At 46.5% G+C, this 18,118-nt stretch overlaps 1 protein-coding gene across 6 annotated transcripts in view; it reads right to left on the reverse strand.

Annotated features, from left to right (window-relative positions):
• Fam178b (family with sequence similarity 178 member B) overlaps positions 1–18,118 on the reverse strand; it is a 112,579-nt gene that overhangs the window by 44,887 nt on the left and 49,574 nt on the right. For all 6 annotated transcript variants that reach the window (XM_069988461.1, XM_069988462.1, XM_069988463.1 and 3 more), the window contains 4 exons: positions 8,941–9,055; positions 1,944–2,037; positions 1,421–1,597; positions 1,119–1,216 (listed from right to left, as the gene is read on the reverse strand). In XM_069988461.1, the coding sequence (XP_069844562.1) occupies positions 1,119–1,216; positions 1,421–1,597; positions 1,944–2,037; positions 8,941–9,055 (484 nt within the window). The remainder of the gene's footprint in view (positions 1–1,118; positions 1,217–1,420; positions 1,598–1,943; positions 2,038–8,940; positions 9,056–18,118) is intronic.

Raw genomic sequence — 18,118 nt, forward strand, 5'->3', positions numbered from 1 at the left:
GAAGGTGACAAAAGTGATGCAGACGTGGCACCACTGTCATGGAGAGAAATCTTAAATAAGAACTGAGGATTTTCTGAAGGCAGAAAGCACAGGATTTGGTCTGGAAGGAATAATGGCATGGATACAGGAGGACAATCAAGCTGGGATTAGGCCACTGAGTGGGTGAGTGATGGGGGAGAGGAAAGACCGACAGAATGGCCCGGCCAGGGGCCATTTGGTGAAGACAGTATCCACTGGAGCACCTAGATACCTCAGACAAGAGTTTCCAGAAGCCTGGTTTTATGAAATGCAGAGCAAAACCTTCCCTTTCAGGGCCAGATTCATAACAAAGAGCCTGAAGCTGGGCTGGGCATGCCCATCAGGAACAGAGCATTTGCTGCGCAGCACAAGTGTGTAGTGACCCTGAGCTCCATATCTGCACATGAGAGCGGTTCCCAGGAGGGAAGAAGGGCCCCTGGGAGGGCAGGAATGCCAAGTGTAGAGTCTTCTGTCTAAGCATAGGGATGGACAGTATGGAGAGGCAGAGGTGAGAAAGGGCAGGGATCTGCTCAGGGCAGGGGCAAGACAGAAGGAAAAGTCAAGTCCAGCAAATAGGTCTTAGCTTCTGAACTGAGTTGATTTTGTTCACCTCCTTCATCATTCCAAAGAATTTACAAAGCACCAACAGCCTGCAGAAGAACCTGGACCAGGCACCAGCCTTGGTGAAGCAGTGACTCCAGAGGCAACTAGAAACAGGAAAACAAACCTTAAGATAACTTCTGGCAGAGATAAATGTGCAGAAAATAAACAGACCAGTGAATTGAGAGTTGGAGAGGGCTAAGGGAGGAGCGAGGGAGTGATCAGCTGCAGTCTGAATGACAAAGAAGAAGCCTGCCAAAGGTTGGGGAGGAAGCCCAAAGAAAGGCAGGCGGGGCTCCGCAGGCAGAAGATAATTGCACAAGGCAGTGTTTTGCTAATAAGACCATGTTAAGAAAATTAGGCTTTTTCATTTGTAAAGAATTCATTAGGGAACTGTATTTTTAGTTCTTCCTCTGAGGTTTGTTGGGAAGAAAATGATTCCTGCAGGACTCCTTAGGAATGCCTGCTAGGGCAGAAGGCAGGAAGGAGGAAGCACCCACCTGCCTCGAGAGGTCACATTCGGGAAGAACTGCACAAGGGCCAGCAGGTTATGGTGATGGTTGGACACCCAGCTGAGGGCATTGCACAGTGGCTGGAGCTGTGGGGACAGGGGACACTGGTGGGCTACAGGAAGAAGCCACAGGACCTGCTGTGACTCAGCCCACATAAAGAAGGGTGGGGGGAGGAGAATCCCAGAGATCAAGGACATCCTGATGGCCTGCAAGCAGTGCTGGCCTCACTCAGGGTGCTCTAGGGGGTGCTGTGGTTTCCAGTAGCTGAGGGTTGGCTTGGGCCATGGTACCTTCCCTGGCCATTCACAGATGCTTTCCAGAAGTAGGAGCAGGAGCTGCTGGAGGTCCGTCTTGGGCAGCAGTCGCAGCTCCACATCCAGGCCTGCACGGCACAGCAGCTCTATCAGCTGCAGGAGGCTCTGGTCGGTATAGCTGCCTGGCCGCATTAGGACACACAGCGTCAGGAACTGGAAGGAAAGAGAACTAGGGGTGTGAGGCATGTGGTGGGGGAGAGGGGACTGTGGAACTGGTTCCCTGGAAGATGACAGACAGGAAAGGGCTTGTCCTGTGAGCCCCTTAGGCTGTGCTGGGTAGGCACAGAGCAAACCCAGCATGGCTGGACTTGAAACCCCCGTGGGGTGAATACATTGTGCAGCCTGTACATTGTGCAGCTAGTACATTGTACTAGCAGCCTGTATGGTGTCTGCAATGGTGCTGAGCTCGCTGGCTGTGTGTGACAGGGGAGTCACACTGCTGACTATGTCTGGATTGTACCTGAGTGCTTTGGGGTGAGGCAGGTAAGGCTTGACTCACCTTGTAGATGTAGCTCAGGCTGATGTCCAAGACCACCTCTTGTGGGGAGTCCTCCTGCTCCTGACAACTCAGGCTGATTTTGTTTTCAAGCATTCTGAGGTAAGACAAAAACACCCACAGCACAGATGATAAGGGAATGCACAGAACTGAGCACAAGGAGACAGCAAGGCACAGCCAGTGGCCCACGTGTGCTCAGGAGCAGATGATGCCAGAGGACTCACTTCTCCAAGGTCACCATTGCCATGGGTGCTGGTCATCTACTGGGCCATAACCAATCACACCCCCCCCCCCCAACCTCACAGACTTATTAAGAACACACTTATTATCTCACACCGTTTCCGAGAACCAAGAATCCAAGGGAAGCTCAGCTGAATGGTTGTGGCTCAGGGTCATTCCTCAGAACTTTGGGTGGAGCTGCAACTATCTTAACCTTGATCCAGCTGGGGAACCAAGCTCTAAACTTGCTCATGTGGCCATGGAATGGCCGGCCCCAGTGAATTGTCACATGGGACCCTCCACAGGCTCCTCAGTGTGGCAGCTGGGTTCCCCAAAGCTAGCCAAGGAGAAGAGAGAACAGGACAGGATTGGGGAAGACAAGAGGGAACAGGAGTAAAACAAGTGGAGGGCCAAAGACAGAACATTGTCTTTCCTAATCTGACCTCAGGTGATATACCATCACCCGTGATGATTCATGGGTCACACAAGCTAGCCTGACTTGGCAGGGAGGAGACTACACAAGAACATAAATGCTAGTGAATAGAAGACCACTGGGAAGCTGGCTCCCAGGGCCTGCCACTCAGGCGAGATCTCCAGCTTTAGTTTTCTGAGACACAGAAACCAGAAAAAGCATCCCTTCAATTACCCCAAAGCATTATGAGGGGGACTGGGAAGGTGGCTTAGTGGTAGAGTGCTTGCCTTGCATTCACAAGGCCCTGGGTTCGATTCCTCTGCACCACATAAGCAAAAAAAGACAGAAGTGGCACCATGGCTCAAGTGGTAGAGAGCTACCCTTAAGCTGAAGAGCTGAGGGGCAGAGCCCAGGCCCAGAGTTCAGGCCCCATGACTGACAGAAAAGAAAAAAAAAAAAAAAAAGCATTATGAGGGACTTACATGGGCCTAGTTTCTAAAGTTTCAAGGAAGGCGAAAACATCAGAATAAAAACTATGTTGAAACCCCTTTCCAAAGGTGATGCATTGTATATAACAAGTTGTCTATGGATAGGCCTGTCTTGCTTGTTTGCCCCAAGGAAGGGACAGATCTAGCTGAGGGAGTGAAGTAATCCCTCTTGGAAAGATCAGAGCTATACACAGGGTGCTGAGACGGTTATAGTAAGGTCAGCAGTAGGCAGCAGTCACACCACCCTTCCCACAGGCTAGCCAGGTCACCCCCCCCCACCCCCACCCCCCCGAAATGATTCTTTCTGGCCAAATGTGCATTGCTGACTTCAAGTCAGTTAAGTGAGTTTCTGACAAAGCCCTTTTGCTGTCTGTCTGTCTCATTGACTTCTTGGTACCTGGGAATGCCAAGGAAGACAATGTTAAGAAGAAAGAAGCCTGGTGTAGTCACCTGGCCATGAGCAGAACAGAGCAGAGTATTGGTCCTGAAGCTCGGGGAGAAGTCTCTGTACTTCTTCACTTCTTTTTTTTTTTTTTTTTTTTTTTTTTTAAGAAATTTACTTTAATTCTAAGCAATTAATCATGAATGTCCAGCATTTTTTAGTCTATTCAAACAGTCCACAGTGACAAAACAACCTTCTAAAATATACAGCACACCTTTATGTTTATTTTAATTATTTAATCTAATACAAATGCCCTCATTTGTATATGTATTGTAATGTATACTATTTTCATCTTAGATCTTAGAGCCCTAATGAGGGCATTTTCATGAACTATTAGTTTATACCTAGAAAGGGTAAAGACAACATCTGAATTTGTAATAGCCTACTATCCTAAACCCAAGTTACAATGTCCTCTGAAGAAAAATTTCCATAAATTATTAATGACTAAACTGTATTTAAAAAACAGCTTCAGCAAATGAGAAAAACAGGAAAAAAGCCTATTTGTTGATTCATGATGAGAAGAGAGAACAAGACAGAGCTATTAATCTTCTACAGAAAGTTGTTTTATAAAACACAAAGAATCAAAAGGTCCAATAAGCAATCCACTTGCTCAGAACAAAATTATATTCAGTGTGTCTGTTTTCTGAATTGCTCAATAACCCCAGGTGATTTTCAAATGAGGAGGCAAATTACTGACAGTAAGTTCATCAAACTTAGAGATATCTTTAACAGGGACCTTATAGAAATCAAGAATATCTCTGACTCTTCACATTTGGTGAAGCTTGGAGTTGGGTACTGCATGGCCCAAGTCATGGGCCAAGTGTGCCAAGAGACTGAACTTCATATGTCCATCTTCCACGGAGATGTCTTGCCAATCACTAGGAAGAGATGAACCCAAAACTTCTTTAAGACGTGATTCTAGACGACTTTGGAGATCTTCGGGTGGTGTGTATGCTCGGCTTCGTAAAGGTGGACACACCAGAACAGGTTCTTTCCTCATCTCTTCTACTGGTGCAGCCACCACCGGTTCTTTTTTTTTTTTCTGGTGAGAGACCAAAGTTCTCTGCGTGTTGCCCCCAAGCAGGCCCGTGTCAAGCCACTTGCAGCAACGCCCCGGACACACAGAGTGCCGCCACCTTCATCCTTCCTCACTTCTTGTCCCTGTTGTTTCTCAGAGGGGAAGGAGAGCTGTGTCCTGGATGCCTGGGAAGTTGGTGCTAACAAACCAAAGCTAGAGGTAGGGTAGATGAGGCTAGATTCAGCCTTTCTTCTCAATTTTAGCATTTATTAGGGCCAGAGGCTGGTACTTGCACATTTGGGTGCATACTGGACCTGCCCCGGTATGTGTGAGGAGTTGTTCTGGCTGTACCAGCCTGTGAGCAGGCACTGGGAACACAAGCATGGGTGGGCATGTTTTCAAAATTTCTCAAAGGGTGGGGCAGATTCTGGCGGCTTTAGAGAAACAGGCTTTCAGACAATTTGCTTCTGCCAAAGCTTAGAGGAGGAGCATAGAAAGTGTGAGCTGGTAACACATCTTCTTGGAGTTGAGGAAGGGAAATGTGACGACAACACAGCCAGCCTTCCCAAGTAGAGTGGCTCACAGTGGAGCAACGAACCCTTCCCAGACCTTCTCCTAGGGGACAGCAATGTGATGGGGGTCTTCTTCTGTTCTTTGCCTTTCAGAGCTGTTGGCCAGACAAATTCTTGGCATCTGTGACTGACATTTGTGTGTGTGTGCTGATCCTTGGGCTTGAACTCAGGCCTGGGGAGCTAAGACTAGGGCGCTTCCACTTGATCCACAGCTCCACTTCTGGCTTTTAGTGATTAATTGGAGATAGAGTCTCATGGACTTTCCTACCCAGGCTAGTTTTGAACAATGAGCCTCAAATCTCAACCTCTTGAGTAGCTTGGATTATAGATATGAACCATTAGCTCCTAGCATGACTGATATCCTAAGTGTAATTATTATTATTACTATTGTTATTTGACAGTACTAAGGATGGAATACAGAGCCTCATGCATGCTAAGCAAGCTCTCTATCATTAAGCACGGTCCTTTAGCTGCTACTCTAGTTATAGTATCAGTTGGCCCCAGGACTGTACCTCTGCTTCCACAAACAACACAGAACTGAAGATTTGGGGTCTATCAATCCCCACTGCCCTGCTTGACACGAAGGTTGAGTGAGCGGATGGTCCCATGGTCAAAGCAGCCTCATTTGCTTCCTCAGTCCCCTGCCTGAACTGTGGCTTAGAGTCCTCATTCTGCGGCCAGCATCTAGGACCTAGAGTTTGTGTGTCACATGGACTACAATAATAAAGTATAAGATAAATATCACTAACCTCTACCTAGGGTTCTGTATTTGTTCTGAGGGTGAGAGACCATAATAAATCACTATCTGCACAGTGCTGCTACATTCTCAGAGGGAAGATTGTAAGTGTATGAGCACTGCTGCCGCTGTAATTGCCAGACATCTGTTAATAAGCAGGGGGCCCTCCGAGTCTCTACTCCAACACCAAACTAAAGCTGCGCTATCCTTCAATGAAGAGTATTTGATGCTGAGCCAACAGAAGGGGGCAAGAATGAATTTTATCTGGAGGGAACTAAGCCACACTGTTGTAGAAAGGTAGTTTCCAACTATCTCCATACTGGACAGGATGTCCTTTCAATATGCTGTCATTTATTTCTGTTTTGACTCTGCCCAGGGTTGCCCTTTCTGAGAACTAAGTAAACTACAAGCACCAGGCAACGGCATTGTGCTGCTGGTCTTGAAGAGCCAGGCTGAATGTCAGGGCAGGCTCCTCAGATGAGGAGTTTAGATACAAAGTATCCCCACAAAATGCTCTCATGGTTGGTCATATGATATCAATGGTGATTGGATCATGAGGGCATTAATTTCATCAATAGGTTAATCCATTACATTCATAGTTGACTGGGTTTCTAGGAGGTGGTGCTTGATCGGAGGAAGGAACTCATTGGGGTATCTTTGAAGGGCATACCATGGCTGTGACCTCTTCTGATCTTTGTCTGACTGGTTCCTGGTTACCACAAGGTAAATGACTTTCCTCTACCATGCCTCCATGATGTTTCCTCCATAATGTTTCTGCCTTGCTCAAGTCTGAAGATAATGGAGCCAAATAAGGGTGGACTAGATTGTGAGCCAAAATAAATTCTTCTACCTGTAAGTTGCTTTTTTAGGTATTTTTCACAGTGAAGAAAAACGAACAGCTTTGTAATCAGGAAGTAGCTTTGAAGGGGTAGTCCCAGCCCTACCTTAAGGATGTTTTCTGAATTCCTAGGAAAGACCAGGGCACCTGAGGAAGTCCCTTTGAGAATGCTAACATTCTGGCTCCTATTTTCTGTTCTTGTTCCAACGTGTTTCAGATGAGATGGGGATAGAAATCTGGCATGAGGAATAAAATGGGAAAAGACTATATTTCTCACAACAACTAGAGACAGATCCTGGGGTTATGTGCAGAGACGTCTCAGCCCTTCATTTCCTGCCTTAGGAGCAGCAGGAACACTGGCAACAGCCAGGCAAAGTCCTGGAGCTCAAGTACGAGAGTTAGGAGGTCAAAAGTGCATTATTAGGAATGAGACCATGTAGCACTGGCAGCTCCCTTGGCCCTGTCCTAAGGACAGCATGGTTCTGCCCTCTCAGTGAGGGCTTCAAGACACCTGGTGAAAACTGAAGTCTGAGCGCAGGTTGAGTGACACATTTAAAGGGCCACAATGTTAATGCCTCTCCTACTCTGGAGACTAAAGGTTTGTTCTGAAGCATAGAGGAAGGGCAGGAAGGAGCAATTCTTGGAAATACCAGGAAAGGTGAGATAGGAAAGTAGCTCTTCAAGGAGGGGCTATCACTGGGTGGGAAAAAGTCCCCACGACTATCTCCTACTTTCCAGGTGTGCTAATATGCTTATCAGTCACCATGGCTCTTCTGATCCCTTCCAGCAGGCCATTCCCCTTGGTATTCTAAATGTGATTCACATTTCTTCCTCTCATCCGAGGTTGAGGTATAGGAAGCAGCAAGTGGCTTGGTGAACTAGAAGTGGAATGCTGAGCTCCAGCAGGAAAAGGGGTAGAAGTGTGGCAGGCTGGCGCATGCATGGGGGTATTTATAGCATAGCTGAGTGTGGTTTGGCTTGGCAGACAATTACTAAATGTAGTCGTGGAACAGGTTCTTAAGAAAGCTCCAGTTTTCCCTGTAGAGGAACATCCAGCAGCCAGCTACCAAGGGAAAAGGGTCCTAATACCTCCTTGGGTGAAGGGATGTCAGCTAGATGCATGGGGGTGGAAGAGAGCCTTTTCAAAGAAGTCTCAGAAAACCTGAGATGTGTTATTCTCTGAAGAATAAGAACATATGACACCTTTCAAACCTAGATCAAGTGACCAGTTATTTATGTATTGTATGACTATGTCTCTAGAGGCCAGGGACCATGCACATGTAAGTTAACACCACCATACCAAGCTCAGTCACAAAGAAGACACTTTGGAAACAACATTAAGCATTATAAAATTTTTTATGCATAAAATTGTGCCTTGTGTCCAGGAGTTGCTATTAGGTAACTGGCCAAACAACAGACAAAGAGATTGGAACATGTGCTGGGAGGTATTAACTTGGTGAAAAATCTAGATTCCACCAGGAAGGAGGGGGCAGCAAAGGCTTACTCAGTAAGCAGATAGGCATTAGATGAAGCAGAAGAGTTCAACCACCCTGCTCTCTCCATGTCCCTGACATTTACCACTCATGGAATGGTACTTGTACTCAAAGGCAGACATGTGGACATCGCCGCAAGGGGCTTCCCACTTGTGGGCTAAAGCCAGAGTCCATTAACAGCTAAACAAAAGAGGGAAAGCATGCTGGGTACCAGTGACTCATGCATCTAATCCTAGCTACTCAGGAGGTTGAAATCTGAGGATCAAAGTTTGAAGTTGGCTGGGACAGATAAATTCAAAAGACTTTTTTTTTCTTGTTCCTTGGACTTGAACTCATGGCCCACGTGCTGTCACTAAGCATCTTTTGTTCAAGGCTAGTGCTCTACCACTTGAATCACAGCACCGTTTCCAGCTTTTTCTGAGTAGTTCATTGGAGAGTTTCATGGACTTTTCTGCCCTGGCTAGCTTTGAACCATAATTCTTAGATCTCAGCCTCTTGAATAACTAGGATTACAGGTGTGAGCCACCAGCTCCTGGCCCGAAAGATTCTTATCTGCAATTAACTAGCAAAAATAAACTTCCCCCCAAAACCCCCAAAAATCAGGAATCAGGAAATGAAGGGTGTGGCTTAAGTGATAAGAGTGTTAGCCAAGAGCAAAAAAAAGAGGACTAGAGCACACAGCCCAGAGTTGGGGGCTGGGGTGAGGGGTGGGGGGTGGGGGTCCCGAGGGGAGGCAGACAGGAACTGAGAGAGAGATACAGAGCGGAAGGGGAAGTACTCACCTGCCACTGAGCTGTAAGGGCTCCAGTGAGCAGAGGTCAGAGTTGGGGGCTCCTAAACTGTGGAATGCCTTTGTGACCTCCTCTAGTGAGGGACACCACAGGTGCATGTCTTCATCTGTCAAGTCAAAGAAGGGCAGAATTAGACTAGGGAAAGGATGAGGGGACTCAGAACCTACTGGAGAGGCTGGTGTGACAATCTGAGGCATGGCTTTCTGAATTCTCTAGCAGCCTGGGTATTATCTATAAAAAAACAAAGCAACCAGTGTTTTTTTTTTTTTAGGTGCGTTGGAACTTTGGGAACTAGGGTTATTCTCTTCTTTGGTTCTCAAAGAATGGGTGTGCTAAAGTGTAAGGGTCTGAGGATGCCATGCCCTGAGTGTGCGGATCGAGTGGCAACTGGGTTCTCAGCTTCCCGAAACTAATCAGGATGAAGTCTTAAGCCAAAGGCCGTAAGACCCAGAAGACATCCAGCCTCAGCACCCTGAGGCTCTGTGTTTCAAGAGAGCTGAGGCCAGTGCCACCTGCACGGCTGTCTCATCATCCTTGATGTGACCTCTATGTGCTCCCTAAGGCCACAAGCCTGGCTAAGAGCACGCCTCCTCCTGCAGCTTGAGACCTATCTCATTCAGTAGGTATGAACTGTGGGCAAGTCTCTTGAATATGCTAACAGAATGTGAATGACAACCTGTCCACAAGAAAACCTATATAGTCAGGGCTTTGCTTCTGTCAGACCATTTTTCACATCAGACTGCGTCACACTCCCCTGTCCCACATGCTCTTCTGGCGCTGTGGTTCTCCATGCCCTCACTGGGAGACAGTCTATGTTTCCACCTTGTTATTATATCCCCACATTATCTTATTTGTCAATTTGCTTGCTTCTTGCCTGTCTTTCCTCATTAGGAAACAAAATCTGCAGAGGCTGAGGCCATATCTGCAGGTGAAAGGTACAGAGGAAACTGAAGGATTGAGGGACGGAATGAACGAGCAGGAGGAATCCCAAAGCCTGACCAAGTAGTTCACAACTGAACGATCCCAAGATGAGCTGGCAGTGTTACTGTAGATGCTGTCAAATTTCAACAAGGCAAGGCAGGAGCCAGGACTTGGAGGCTGGGCTGGAGAGGAGGAGCTCCAGGCTGAGAACTGAGAGCAGTGCTCACTTGATCCTTTGCTATTCTAGAGGGTGAGTGTTCTACCCTAAGAGCTCATTTCAGTCAAGCCACAGTGGCTTGCGCAGGAGTTAGGCAGGGTGAAAGGTTAAAAGGGGCCTAATGTAAACCTTGCTCTCAAGGAGCTCACAGCTCAGGAGGAGAGGAGTCAGGTAGAGAATTACAGTCTGTGAGCATGTTCCTACAAAAATCCAAGCAGGCAAAAGGTACAGAGCCTGCTCAGAGGAGGAGGAACTGAGTGTAATTAGAGAGGGAAAGCTAAGGCACCTGTCACAAGTAGCTCTGGATGTCCACAGGACAGAGAGGCAGACTGTACAAAGGCAGGGGAGGATATCAAAGAACATGGCTGGACCAGAGCAAGGAGGCAAGAACAGGGCACCCAGCCAGAGGAGAGAGTGTGGGGTGAGGGGCCACTGCTGAGTTAGTTTCCTAAGTTCACGGAGCATTTCTGCAAGCCTCACCAGCTGTGGTGCCAGCAGCCAGCAGGTCAGTGGGCAGAGGGTCTCTGAAAGCTGTCCAAGGACATTTCTTCCTCAAGCATCGAGTGTCTTGCACTTTGGAAATGTATATGGGTCAGGACTCACCAAACAAGTAATTAGACTCTTGGAGGAGGAAAAACTTTCATTTGTTGTTTTTTCCTCTCCAGCAACTTAACAAGTAAGAGAGCGGTAATGATAGCCTTGCCCCCTGCACAAATGAGATGGGCAGAAAGAAGTCTACATAACAATGCGCCTCCATTGGCACAAGAGGGCTGTTTACAGGCTGCATACGTGCTGGCCCGCGTGGGCAGCGATGAACTTTCCAGGGAGGGAAGAGAATAGGCCCAGGGCAGGGCAAGGCCAGGCCAGGGGTGGCCCCGCCCAGCTGGAACGTGTAGCCAGCTTTCAGACTCCAAAGAGGATGGTGTACAGCCTCACCCCAGCCCACACAGGTGCAGGTCTGATGTAAAACCCCCTCAATGGGCAGCAGTACCAGCCCTGCCAGCCTAAGCAGGCTTTTTCTCCTACCCAGTAACAATTCCACACCACCGCTAAACCAGGCTGAGGTGTCAGGAGTGGTTTCTGAGGAGGGGACCCAGGGTGCCTCTGGATAGATCAGTCCCCATCAACAATCCTAGAAGTTGGTTACATGATGACAGGAAAATACCACCCCAGAGCCCATAATTAAGGCTGCTGTCTATAAGTAGGCCATGTGCTCAGCTTTTCCTCAGCACTATTTGTCCCAAATGAGGAATTTCTGGAGAGCTGACACAGAGGAAACCCAGATGGGAAACTGCAGGGCTTCATCGCCCTAACTCAGTTTCTCCACACACCAACACTATTGCTTTAGTTTTAGGTGACTCTAGCATCAGTGCCAGCAGTATGGAGCAGCTGGGCTCTGTCTAGAAGCTAGGGCTGGGAGCCCTTTGGTGGCTCTCTTTGGATGGAACCGATGGTTGGTGGTAGTGGGAGGGAGCATCCAGCTTAAAATAAACATGCCTCTTCCATCTGTGTTGTGGAAGAAGCTATTACTTCACCACTGTGGCCCCAGCTGGGGTGACATGAGATGGGAAAACCACACACATTTCTGTGCTCCAATACTCTCCCTTGGGGCCTCCTCTCCTACTAAGTTCCTTGTCTTGCAGGTGTGAGGGCAACAGGATAGGCCCGCAGGACACCAGTCTACAGGGTACAGCCGTGTTCTTGTCCCCTTGCCCATCTCGAGGCCCAACAGCTGATGAGCACTTAGAGGGCTGCACCAGGAGGGCTAGGCAGTGCTGTCTGTCTGAGTCTTCATTCTCTGGCACTGTCTCAAGGGCCCCTAAGTGCCTTGGTGGAGGGGAGCTCCCCATCCTCTTAATGAAGGGGAGGTGGGTTCTCTAGGAAGGCATGCTGCACACCAGATAGCCCCCCGTCTTCACAGGAATGTGGGGCTCAGGACATTCACAGGAGGCCTAACATCATCTCATTTGCTAACCCAATTCTAATTACTTAACTTCCATTGGCACTTTTGTACTTAAATTTAAACTTGTTTCAATACCCTGCTTTAGTCAATTAGCTTCAGCTTCAGTTGTTTAAAATGTTTGTTCATTCAGCAAATGTTAATTGAACGCCAGGCAGGAGCTGTTCTGAATATGCTCGGGACCCACCACTAAACAAAAGGGATAAGAACCTTGTGCCTGGGAACTGATTGGTTTGGTTGGGGAGGGGAGAGGGCAAACAACACGCATATGAAAAATGAACCTAACAAATGCTCACATGCCATGGAGGAAGGATGGTCAGGTGAAGCTGGAGCCGAGACCCAGGGAAATGGGCGGCAGAAGACTACATGGGTCTAGAGACTGAGGTGGGTGTCAGGGGTCCAGGGTGTTGGACTGGGTGCCTGGTGCAGAGGCCCACTTGTCCACTCATATTATGTGTGCATGTGTGCACCTGTGTGTGCATGCATGTGCATGTGTGTATATGTGTGTGTGTGTGTATGTATAGATGGAGGGTGAGAAGCAGGGCAGGATGAAGGGCAAAGGGCAGTATTTGGTCTTGGGAGGAGATGGTGGAATCTAGGCATTCAATGGAAAAGCCAATTCCTGAGTCAAGTCAGTGTTTTAGCTTCTTTTTCTGTTTCCCCTGTGGTAGGAGGGAACCAAGAGCCGTACACGTGCTAAGCACATGTTTCACCCCGGAGTACTTGGAGCCCATGAGTCCCCAACCACAGTGAGTGCACAGAGCAGCTTGCTGTGCTCCCCCAGGAGATTGAGGAGGCCCATCTGCTGGCCCATCTTGCCAATCACTCTCTTCATTTCAGGCCTGTTCCTACTTTCTTTTCTCCCTCCCTCCCCCCCCCCCCCCCCCCGCTCCCCCTCACCCCCTGCGCCAGTCATGGGGCTTGAACTCCAGGCCTGGGTGCTGTCCCTGAGTATTTTTTTTGGCTCAAGGCTAGAGCTCTACCATTTTGAGTCGCAGCACCACTTCCGGATTTTCTAATTGGAGATAAGAGTCTCACAGGGACTTCCTGACCGCACTGCCTTCAAACTGTGATCTGCAGATCTCAGCCTCCTGAGTAGTTAGGATTACAGGCATGAGCCTTTTGGAACATTTTTTTTTTCTTTCATCTCTGTCCTTAAACAACTCCAAAAGTGCTTTTGTTTTCCCTTTTATCTCCACTCACTCGGGGTTTGAAACACTCCCTTTGGTGTCTCCTCCTGCACACCCTTACCCCTGCTCCACAGGCCTCTGCCTGTTTATTCTTGGGAGTGTGGAGACGCTGCCGTCCCCAGGCCACCTCTCCTCTCTCCTGCCTTTTGTAACTCATACCACTGCCTGGTGTCATGTAACTCTGACAAGTATTCAAGGCCCCCAGTGAACAGGACAGACTTGCATTGTGCCAGCCAGAGAACTCATTCCTGCTAGAGTGAAGTTCAGGTGCAAATAACAAAATGCCAAAAAAAAAAAAGAAATGAAAACCGACCTAGGCTTAAAGAAGCTCAAAACTTACGTTTCTGATGAAAAAGAAGTCTGGAGTGGGATAGATTATAACCCATGCAGAGACCAGGCTGCATCTGCAAGATCTTGGGTATCTATCTTTTGGTTGTGCCATTCTCTGAACATGCCTCTCATTTCAGGGTCCAGAGTGGGTGCTAGAGTCCAGCTATTATATCTCAACTCCAGGCCATGCAAGTATGCACTACTGGGATAGCTTGTAAGGATAGAGAGTCCCCTTAGTGTGACCCAGGAGGTAAGGACAAACCACTCTTCTACATCTGAAAATCCAGAATTTGAAACCAATTTAGATTCAGCCAAAGAGCTTCCCGGTAGTGTTTCTGAATGTGGGAGTCTGTACTAGATTCTCTCTTGCTTCACATTTCTGAGCCTGAGCATTTTGGATGATGCCTGATCTCTGGAATAAAACCAAACAGAAGACACAAAATGCTGGTAAGGGTATGGAGCAATGGGAACTTTCATTCATTGTGAAATGAATGAAGCCACTTTGGAAGACAGTCTGGCAGTTTCTTACAAAGCTCTTACTATGACCTAGCAATTGTGCTTGGTAGTTAGCAAAGTGAACTGGAGTTTGTGCTCCCAGATAAAGTGCATACTATAAATACAGGAATGTTTTTAGTAGCCTCTTCAGGCTTGTAAAAAATTGGAAGCAACCAAGCCATCCTTCAATAGGTAAACAGATCAATTGTGGTATACTTATATAATGGAAATTATTTGGCAATACAAAAAAAAAATGGCCAGGGGTGAGTGGCTCACATCTATAATTTTGGCTATTCAGCAGGCTAAGTAGGATTGAGGTTCAAAGCTAGCCTGGGCAGAAAAGTCTGTGAAACTTCATCTCCAATTAACCAGCAAAATGTTGGACTGGAGGTATAGCTCAAATGATAGCCGTGAGCAAGAAAGCCAAATTCATGAGACCATGAGTTCAAGTTCTAGTACTGCCCTCCCCCAAGGAAAGAAAGGCAGTGAGGTTGAAGTGGAGAGAATGAGATCAAATGAGCTGGACAGGGGCTTGTCAACCATACCATGACACTCAGATAAGCATCAGTCCCCAGTTATCTGTAAAATAGTAACATAATAGTATCCACTTACTGGTAGCTGTGGCAACTAAATGAGACAGGCAAAATTGTGGGCTGGGAGCCTTGTACAAATTAAGCCCTTTCTCTCTCTCTCTCTCTCTCTCATGTGCAGTTATCAGGTATTGGACAGTGATTTCTTTCTTTTTTCTTTTTGGTTGGTTGTGGTGCTTGAACTCTGGGCCTGGGTGCTGTCCCTCAGCTCTTCAGCTCAAGGCTAGCGCTCTACCACTTGAGCTACAGCGCCCACTTCCGGCTTTTTCTGTGTATGTGGTACTAAGGAATCAAACCCAGGGCCTCATGCATGTACTCTACCACTGAGCCACCTTCCCAGCCCTGGACAGTGATTTCTTATAGACAAAGGGAGAGATCAGTTAGGAAGAGGCACCAAGAGACTTTGGAGTGGGATGGATAAATTCATTAGCTTAAGCTGATTATGGTGATATTTTATGAGTATGGCATATATGTATGTCAAGTGTTTCTGCACTGTGGGAGCCAGGTCTGGTGGCACATGCCTATAATTCCAGAAGTTGGAGATAGAGGATCTCAAGTTCCAGGCCAGCATAGGCAAAGTTAACAGGACCCTATCTCAAGAACAATAACAACAAAAATATAAAAGCAAAAGGTAAGTGTTGAGGGCATGGCTGTAGAGGTAGGATAATTACTTAGTATTTACAAGGTCCTAATTTCAATCTCCAGTAACCCCCACCTCAAAAAAAATGTATAACCTGTGTACAGGTTAATGTGTCAATTACACCTCAATAAAGGTTTTTTTTTTTTGTCGGTCGTGGGGCTTGAACTCTGGGCCTGGGCGCTGTCCCTCAGCTCTTCAGCTCAAGGCGAGCGCTCTACCACTTGAGCTACAGCGCCACTTCCGGTTTTCTGGTGGTTTATTGGAGATAGGAGTCTCACGGTCTTTCCTGCCCGGGCTGGCTTTGAACCGCGATCCTCAGATCTCAGCCTCCTGAGTGGCTAGGATTACAGGCGTGAGCCACCAGCGCCCGGCTTAAGGGTTTTTTTAAAATGAGCTAAAATGTAAATATGTACTAACTTTGATTTTTTTAATAGAATAATTATTTAAAATTTTTAACTTAAAGGTTTGAATTCAGGGCCTCAGGACTTGCTCAACTGGTACTCTACCACTTAAGTCATGTCTCTGGCTTTTTTGATGGCTATTTTGGAGATGGAGTCTTGCAGACTTTTTTTGCCTGAACTGGCTTCAAATCTTGATCCTCTAGGTCTCAGTCTCTTGAGTAGCTAGCATAACAGGCATGAACCACTGGAACCCAACTTTTTATTCTAGCTGGGGTCTCACCATGTATCAGCTTCCCAAGTACTAGAATTATATGGTACATCATCACATTGTTTATTCATTTGTTTTTGAGGTTGAATCTTGCTGTATATTCCAGTCTACTTTCCAGTATCTGGGGTCAAGTGATCCCTGAGTAGCTAGGATCACAGGAGTACTATTACACCCAGCTAAAACATTTTTAAAAGAAAGATAGCTAAAATGTAAACATAAGCATTTTCTTTTTGTTCTCCAATGATTCATCTCACTTCTAGCATCTCCCACTTTGAAGCCCTGGTTTAGAAAGCTCTACTTGACCCGCTTTGTACATACTGTAGCCTTCCAAATGTTGAGGGAAGAAAATTTACAACTCCTAGCAGAGAAACTCCTCACTGGTGGTAATTTCAATTAGACATCAATGTGACTCAAGAAACAGATAAACGTAAAGGCATGTATAAAATGGGATTGTGCAACAATTTTGTTCCTGGAAACAATCAAAAGAAGCTACTAATGAATCCTTGGTAGGTAGAAGTGGCTGGGGGCGTGGTGTAGGGTGGTGGTGGGGAAATGAAGGGTAGGAGGTGGGGGTCTGGAGGCAGGTTTTCACAGTTTGCAGCTTTCCTGCTATTTTGCACCTTACTACTTGAATTTGCTCAAGTGGGTATATGGAATACTTTAAAATGCAACAACAAGACCTACCTGGGTAATAAGAGAATTAACTATCTAATTTTTATTTTATTTTGTAAGAGGCAACTATGAATAGTATCTGGGAGGAAAGGGGAGGGGGGGAGAGGGAGAGAGGAGAGAAGGAGAGGGGAGGAGGAGAGAGGAGGGAAGAAGCAGAAAAGAAAATGTCTTGTTAAGATAAAAGGTTGTGCAAGGAAGCCCCAAAGCCCCAGTAACTCCCACAGGAATGAAGGGAGAAGTGGGGACCAGGGAAGAACAAAGTGTCCAAAGACCATGCTCAGGAAAATGCATTCTTCTCGCCCACTTTCAAAATATCCAAAGAATGTACTGGCCAGGGTCACTCTATTTTATTATACCCCTTACTCCTACACCAGTACTATACAGGCTGGTGGAGAATACAATGAGTAGGTAAAAATGAACATTTTTCTCAGAAGCAAATGACAAAGAACTTTACACAGCTTGTCCCTTCTCTAAAGTGTTTTGATCTTAATCTAGCTGATTGGCACTGGGTTAATGGCCAGTACTACACTGACTAGTACAGCCAAAACATGTTTGTTAAAGAAACATGAGGTAATTTCTTTTAAGAAGTTAATTGCCCAAGAATATGTTTGCTTTCAAAACCAATTTTTACTACGTACATACAAAAACAACTATTAGAGCTAATAAATTAGTTCAGCAAGGCCACACACACACACACACACACACACACACACACACACACACACACACACAGAGTCTTTTGTGTTTCTACACACTAACGATGAACAATTTGAAAAAGAATTTAAGAAAATAATTCCATTTATAGGAGTACCAAAAGCCAGACATATAACATATACCTGCAATCCCAGCACTTGGAAGGCTTGAAGCAAGAAGATTGAGTCTGAGGCCAGCCTGGGACATTCATTGATAACGTTTTTTTGTCGGTTGTGGGGCCTGAACTCTGGGCCTGGGCACTGACCCTCAGCTCTTCAGCTCAAGGCTAGCATTGTACTACTTGAGCCACTGCGCCACTTCAGGCTTTTTCTGCTTATGTTGCTGAGGAATCGAACCCAGGGCCTCATGTAAGGCAAGCACTCTACCACTGAGCCACCTTCCCAGCCCATTAGTGATAATTTGTGTTAAATAATATTATTATAGCACCAAAAAGAATTAAACATTTAGGAATAAGTTTAATAAAAGAAATATTAATAACCAGGTGCTGGTGGCTCATGCTTATAATCTCAGCTACTCAGGAGACTGAGATCTGAGGACTAAGGCTCAGAGCCAACTTGGACAAAGAAGTCCATAAGATTCTTATCTCCAATTAACCAGCAAAAATGCCAGAAATAGCATGGTAGAGTGCCTTGAGCTTATAAAGGCCAAGTAAAAGCACAAAGCCTTGAGTTCAAGCCCCAATACTGTTACACACAAAGAAAGTATTAACATATATAATGAAAATGGCAAACCTCTGTTGAAAGAAGAGATCCAAATATATGGAGATTTATC

Source organism: Dipodomys merriami, unplaced genomic scaffold (genome assembly GCF_024711535.1).
Source record: "Dipodomys merriami isolate MVZ:Mamm:240054 unplaced genomic scaffold, mDipMer1.0.p SCAF_36, whole genome shotgun sequence".
NCBI lineage: Eukaryota > Metazoa > Chordata > Mammalia > Rodentia > Heteromyidae > Dipodomys > Dipodomys merriami.